At 38.9% G+C, this 7579-nt stretch overlaps 1 protein-coding gene across 2 annotated transcripts in view; it reads left to right on the plus strand.

Moving 5' to 3' along the window:
• The window catches only part of PRTFDC1 (phosphoribosyl transferase domain containing 1), a 49151-nt gene extending 41796 nt beyond the window's left edge, over nucleotides 1-7355 (plus strand). Inside the window, exons 5-9 of one of the 2 annotated variants that reach the window (XM_055706991.1) lie at nucleotides 1396-1413; nucleotides 2819-2901; nucleotides 3319-3365; nucleotides 5356-5432; nucleotides 6051-7355. In XM_055706991.1, the coding sequence (XP_055562966.1) occupies nucleotides 1396-1413; nucleotides 2819-2901; nucleotides 3319-3365; nucleotides 5356-5432; nucleotides 6051-6098 (273 nt within the window). In that variant the 3' untranslated portion in view covers nucleotides 6099-7355. The remainder of the gene's footprint in view (nucleotides 1-1395; nucleotides 1414-2818; nucleotides 2902-3318; nucleotides 3366-5355; nucleotides 5433-6050) is intronic. The other variant, XM_055706992.1, reaches the window with a different exon arrangement.
• Nucleotides 7356-7579: the final 224 nt, after the last annotated feature.

Consider the following 7579-nt stretch of genomic DNA (forward strand, 5'->3'; position numbering starts at 1 on the left):
TCTAAATTAGTGGCTTTCTTGAGCGATATCTCCATTGCTGACATCTGCTGAGCTACCACCGGGAGTTCCCTCCACACCTTTACCAAGTGTTTTGCCATTTCAGAAGCATCCAGGTATAATACAGTGTGTGGTAACATGTTTCTGCAGCAGTTGGTGCGTGAAGCATGCTGTGTCTTCCTACCAATCACTGTAATTGTTAGGAGGAACTGCAGTATGAATATAAATACGGATAATCTATATTAATAATTTCTGTTTTGAAGATTTTTTTTAAATGTACATATAATTTAATGAAACTGTCAAAGGTGTGTTGTTCATGAACATACTCCCTTCACACACTCCTCTGTGGTGTTTGAGTCGTTCTCAGAACTCTGTCTTGGGATTCTGTGTTGGAAAAGGAAATCAGACAGTCCCCACATTATGTGTGTAGAAAGCGAAGAAGCCTGATAGAAAGGAAGTGGAATGTAAGCTAGTCTGGTGAATACTGCATGGATATAAAACTGTCTTAAGGTTTTGTGGCATGTACAATGTGCACATGCGTGTAAGACCTATACATAGATAGATACAGGTATTTGTGAAATGGCTTTCCTTGTGCAATTGCAGGTTTCACCTCAGAAAGTAGATCTTAATCCAAGGTTGTAAGAGTCCATCCCTTTGAACATGCATATGATAATGCCCACTAATAAATACATTTTTATTTCTTCCAATAGGGAGATTACTTCTTATTACTGCTTTTAATAGAAGAGCAGAAGTCACCTTAGATATTATGATTCCTGGAACAGCGATGAACCATTTCAGCAAAAAGATCAGCCTGTAAGGCTTGACATCAGCCTGTAAGGCTGGACCGCTCCCCTTCTCTTCAAGTAATACTACTGATCTCAGCAGCAGGATTTGAAGAGAAAGAGGGTGCTTCACAGTATGAGAATGAGTGATACAACTCGGCCTGTAACCCTTCACTGTGAGATTTCTGGGGGGTGGAAGTGCGTTTATTTCAGAGTAAGAATATTACTGCTGTAGTCTCATATTAACATTGGAAATAGTATTGTAGTGAACTGTAGGGTACACTAGTACACAGCTAGACGCACTGGAATGAAGCGAAGCTCATCCCATTTGGATTTCTTCCATCTAATTTTATTTTCTGAAGCTACATCCATTCTTGCGCAAAGAAGATAATCTAGACAGAGCTGAATGAAGTCGTAGCCCCTGCCTGCAGGGCTTGCTCTTATGGCTGGCTCTTTTTCAGGGCACAGAAATGAAACAGGAAACCCCTTGTGTCCTACCGTGTTGTACATATGTGCAGGGACCTATCTATCTTCATTTTGCCTTTTCAAACATTTGTTTCTTTAAGTCTGTGAATATTGTGTAATTGTATTCCTTTTTTTTGTTTGTTTCTTTCAGAACGTTCTAATCGTGGAGGTAAGCTGGGTGCTTATATCATATTGTACTTGGCTAAAGTCACATAGTCAAGTCAGTGTGTTTGATTTCTAAAACCTGTCTGTGTTTACACTTCTTTAGCTGGGAAGCGGTGAAGAGGGAGAGGGGTCGATTTGCTTAATGACTTCTCAGTGTTTTTGCAATTGTATGACAGACCAAACTAGATTGCTGCTGCTCTAATTGGTACTCTCCTGTGATACCCAGGAGTCTTTGTTTCTGTGTAATTTGATTTGGCTTTTTTCTATGGTTTCATCAACGCCTGTTCTGCAAGTTGTTCTTTTCCTTGGAGGACAATGGATCAACTGCAGTGATGTCCTGCACTTCTCAGTTGCGTGACTTTGAAATAGTAGCGTAGCCCTGCACATGCTTTACAACTTCAGGGTTGTTCACACACTGGTTGAGAATGTCAGTCATTCTGTCAAGTCCCATGGCTCCTGCTCCTCAGCACTGCATCCTGCAGTGTCCCCTGGGGAGGGCCCATCACAGATATGTTACTGATGTAAATCAGCAGTAGAGGAAAAGAATGTGTTTCCTCACTGGTGCTGCAAATTCTCTCTTAATTAACGTATGTGATCCTCTTAAAATGTTGGAAAAGCAATTGGGAAGGTTAGAGAGCACCTCAGGATCTGACTGGCATTTCAGGCCCGGACTGCTGGTGTGGGAAATAAGCTGGACAGTGTAATGAAGGAAATGCATAAATGTTGGAATGTCTTTTCTTAGCAAAGGAGGGGAAAAAAGTCATCAGCCTCAGAGATGGCTGGTTACCTGAATAGCTGCTAGGAGCTCCGTATTTGCTAATGCTAACTGCTGTAACAGAAATGAAAAATGTCCGCAGCAAATTTTGTTAATGCTTTTAGATAGCTGAGGGGCAGAGACAAGGTGTTGCTAATACAAAATCCACACCCACAGAGTTCGGCATCAACAGCTGCTCTCCATCTCATGGTCAGTTTTGTAGCCAGCTATCTACTGATATTCAGGTCAGGTTGGGTACAGCAGCCCTAGAGAATTCTCATTTGTACTGGACTAATAAAACACAAGTAGGGCAGATTTGGCCCCCACATGGAGAGATGTTGACATAATGTAGTCTTGAGCAGAATACGAAAAGTCTGATCCCTGCATCCTTGCAGTGCCCAGTAAGGCATCTCCGGTCCCGTGTTACATCCCAAGTACTGAAAACACAAATATTTTCAAGAGGAAGTGGACAGTCCTTTAACTGGTGATTTTATGAGTAGAAATTATGACCTTTTTTTGATGTGGCTCACAATACGCTGGGAAAAATACAGAATTTCCACAGAATAAGAAGGTGGAACTGCTCAGTCATTGTCCACATTTCCTGTTTTCAGCTTTCCTTTGTTTCTTACCTATTCTGTTTTTCATGTTTTGTGAGGATATTGTTGGAACTGGAAGGACTATGAAGGTTCTGCTTAATAATATAGAAAAATACAAGCCAAAAATGATTAAAGTGGCAAGGTGAGTAAAACCGTCGCAAAACTTAGTAATGAATTAGTTTAGCCCAACATACTTTCTAGTGGAGGTTCCCATTCCAAGATCCTGCTTTAATTTGATGCTGCAGTATCGCATGGGGAGCTCTGCGGAGGAGCTGCCTGAGTCACTAACAGGGGGGCGGAGGAAAGGGTAGGAAATGCTTTTGTATTGTTCTGCAGTGGCAATGACCCTTCAGCCATTTCAAGCCTGGCACTGATGGACTTTGAAGGGGAACACACCCATCTTTTCCCTGCCATCAGGACAGTGTCAGGAGGAGAGGCAGAATGAGAATGGTGATTCACATAGCTCGGAAGTTTTTTTTGATAAAGGGAATAGTTTTAATGCCTGTTACTCAGATAAATATCTAGGGTTACATGAGTTTTATTTTGTTTTTAATTACAGTTTGTTGGTGAAAAGAACGTCTCAGCCTGATGGGTACAGACCAGATTGTAAGTGTTGTTGTGAAGATCAGTACATGACAGTACAAAAGTTTACCACTACTCTACCATTTGCATATCATTCTATGGACTGCTAGAAGCATTGTAAAATACCAGTTGTCAATGGGACTATGGGATGCAATGGGAGGATTTGTGTAATTGTGGTTTAGTTTAGAAAGCCTAGCCTCCTTATAGTCTGATGTTTTCTGCAGAGTACTAACTTTATAGGGAAGTTATGAAAGGGTTTAATTTTATCCATGAAAGGTGTTTTTATCTTCTGTCTCTGGCAAACTATATAGCGGAGAAAGTCCATTTCTTCCTTTTCCTTCCTCAGTGCATCTCTTTGGAGGAGCTGCAGGATTCCATCTGAACATGAAAGGTGTTTTATTGTGACCCAGTTATTCACAAGGTTTACACTTTTATAATAAAATAACACTTTTTGTTATTTTTTGAGAAGTGTTATTGTTTAAAGGGTAAACAATGATATTACAATGAAATCCCACCCCCAAAAAGCAAAAGTTAAATTGGGCTTTTTAAACTTCCTCCTGCTGCTCTTTGTTTGTGTCACACCAGCATCTCTTCTCTCTGAGTTACTGGTATATCTACTTACTGTGCTGTGATGAAGCCATAAATGGAGCTATACCGAGCTGTTGCCATTTTAGACTTATTAGAATAAATGATGTAATAACAGGTATATGTGGCTAAATACTGAAAAGCATCGGAACTGTCTAGAAGAGATTGACTTATGTTGACTACTGAAGAAGGCTCTGGTCAGCTGAGCTGGGGAGGAGGGTAGGACAGTAGGTAGGTGAGTACGGGGAGGCAGCATGAAGGGTCTTGATTTGGGATGTGGGAGAGACGGAAACTTTATGAAGCAAAATTTGCTCAGTGTTGGGCATGGCCCTGTGGTTTAAGCCAAATCTGAACTGTGATTGAAACACTTTGTTGTACAACTTCTTATACAGTGGTATTTTTAACATATAGAAGTTAATCCAATAGATAAAAATGTATGACTGGATTCAGTAATGTTAAACATATAAAAAAATACAGTAAAATTACTTTGTGAAAGGTAGCTTAATATTTTTATGCAGTACCTTGTAAAATGAAAGGTTTTGTCCTTGTTTATTCATAGTGTGATGGATTTTATAAAACATCAGAGATCTCTCTTGTAAATCACTGGCAGTGATATCCTCACCCAAATTTATGATTCCAAAGTGTCTGTTACCCACAATTTTTAACAATTGAGTAAATACATTACTTGTATATGTGTAAAATTTTGTATGCTGACCTATTTTTGTGTCCCTAAGGTTGTGTTTTTCTCTAGTTACTTAGTGAAAAATTTGGAAAGGGTCTAACTTGATTTACGTAGTGCTGATACTGTGCAGACCTTCACACTCAAAAAGATACATACCTATACTTAACTTCCAGTGTGTGAGTTGTATGATTCAGCTACACTGCATGCATTTGCTTTGTTAAGCTTGTGCATGAGTCTTCACAAGGTTGGGGCTTTGCTTTAATTTAAGAAACATTTGACATGTTTTGGTAGCATAATATGCAAAATAGCTTTTGCTGTTCGCAGAAGAAAATATATAAATCCCTCAAAGTTACTTCTGAATTATAATATTACTTTTTTTTTTTTGTCATTAGCGTGATACTGGACAGTTGTCATCATACACATGTACCAATAGAGCTTCCAAACATAGGCAGAATTTTTCAGCTCTGATTTTGGCTTCCTTCTGCAGTGTGCCTGTTGTGCCAGTGATAACTGTCCAGAACTCTCCTACTCTCCACTGACTGTTCACATCCCTGTCACAAATGGTCTATGAGCAGGAACTGCTTATAGGGCTACCGCTGACCTTGACTTCTGAGTCAAAAGTAACATAACCAAAACTGACTGCATATATCTGTACTCTGTTTGTCAGAGAACAAACACATGAATTTAAGGGCTATATAACTGCCACTGATCTTGTGTTGATAGTGTTTCTTGTTTGTCTCAATACAGACTATGGATTTGAAATTCCAGATTTATTTGTGGTGGGTTATGCCTTAGACTACAACGAGCACTTCAGAGATCTAAATGTAAGTTTCCTAAAAAAAAAAAAAAAAAGTTAAAAAATTGCTGTTGTACTTTTCCAGGGTGTCTTAAATACCCCATAATTTGCCTCCTCCCTGGGGCCTTAATGTCATTGCTGGGACCCTTTCAGTGAGTGTAGTCCCTGAAAAACCTCAAATAATCCAAAGGAGTCACTACTCAGTGCTGTGAACAGTTCTTCATCTCTTCCCCTGTCGTACCTCTGCTACACTTCCATCTTCTGTGAGCCTAGGACTTCACAGGTCCACCATTCCCGGTATGTGCAGACACAGCAGTAAAAAACGAAACACAGCTACAGTTCAGACAGGTTTGGACTTTTACTGCTATGTTGCCTGCCCCTTTTCACAGAAGGATAATGATTGATAAAAGCCCTGAGTCTTGCCTTTGCTTCCTGTGGTACTCCCAGGGGCAGACCTGAAAGCTGAGAATTGCAAGCGGGAGAACTTACTGTAGCTAGAAAGTGAAATCGGAATTCAATTCCAGGTCTTTGGAAAGGAAGGGGTAATTACAAGGTCACTAGATTGGTCAAGCAAAATTATTTCTGAACAATTCATTAATAATGTAATCAAATATGCTGTTGCAATCAGTGTTCAATTTTTTTTCAGCACATATGTGTTATCAATGATCATGGCAAAGCAAAATACAGAGTCTGAAGCAGTAACATCCTCACCTGAAGATCTGAAAGCTCAGTGAAGCAGAAGGTTGACTACACTCCCTTAAGCATCTCCCAGAAGAACAGTTGACTGACCTGTGTTTCTTTCAACTCAATATAAGGCGTTTACTCTAGAGATACTGATTAATATTTACAGAACTGAGAACTCTTACCTAAAATGTGAAGTAGGGGGCTTTTAAAGTTATTACCTTTTTAAAGTATTAAATTTACCACATGATACCTTTTGACTAATAATTTGTTTGCCTCAAGTCTCATTGTGCATGCATCTTTTCTTCACTCAGTCCATCTTCCTACCCACTACAATTCATGTACTTCACTGTGTTACATAAGATCATTCAAAAGTGCCGTTTTGTGTGTGAAGATTATTTTACAGAATTTTAATGACTTAAGTATCCCTGTAGTCCTGCTCAGATACACTGCTGCAAAACTGAAAGTATTATTTTGATACAATTCCACAATTAAAAAATTTCAGCTGAAATTGTATGTTGTATGATAGTACATTTCTAGCAGTTCATTACTGCCTCTTCCAAACAGAAGTTTTAACTCTCAGAATGTGCCAAGTTAGAATGCTGGTGCGAAATGAGCCTTTGCAAGACACCGTGCATCTTGAAATTGGAAGATGTCATTCATGTTTTTGGTATGTCATGTAGCCATAGAACTAACCTGTTCAATGTGCTGAATTTTAGTCATGACAGAACAATGCCAGGCAGGTTTCAATTTCTGCATGGTATCCTATGGGACACAAACAAATAAAAAAATAACATGGTGCTCTCCTGTGCATATATTCTTAATTAAACCTCATTAAGCACAAAAGTTTAATGCTAGTCAGACAATTATTCAGGTATGATTTGGTTTTTGTAGCATGTCTAATTTGAGACTCTGTAACCTTGCATTGTCTTCTAAGAATACAGAGCTGGCCATGTTGGAGAAGACTTGTATAAAAAAAGAAAAAAAAATAGAGGGAAACAGAAAACCATAGGAATGGTTTTGACATAGGAATACCGTAGACTCTAGATTCCTTCCTTCCCTTATACATCATGTTTGAAGCAGTTTGATAATTTACATGCTGTAATAAGTGAGAAAAATTTAATTCTGTACTGTACGTAGCTGTTCTCAACAACTTCCTGAGAGAAGCCAATGCAAAGAAGGTGTCTGTGTATCAGTAGCTTTGCTCTGAACTGTAAGTGGCAGATTGTTTTTAGCTTCAGGTTCCTTTAATAAAGAAACATTAAAAACACCTGTTACATTGCACAGTTGTTTATTTTTCTGCTTCAGCATGTTTCACACATGTTTAAAAGCTTTTCAAAAATATGCATTTAACTGGTAACCTAAACACACCTTGTGTTGTGTATTCTGTGGCTCATAAGCTATTGTTATTTGGATAAAATCCATGATGATAATGGAATAAAGATCAAAGAATTATTGTGATTGCAAGAGAAATGCTTTAGCTTTCTCTTCTTT

Source organism: Falco cherrug, chromosome 4 (genome assembly GCF_023634085.1).
Source record: "Falco cherrug isolate bFalChe1 chromosome 4, bFalChe1.pri, whole genome shotgun sequence".
In the NCBI taxonomy this organism is placed as follows: Eukaryota; Metazoa; Chordata; class Aves; order Falconiformes; family Falconidae; genus Falco; species Falco cherrug.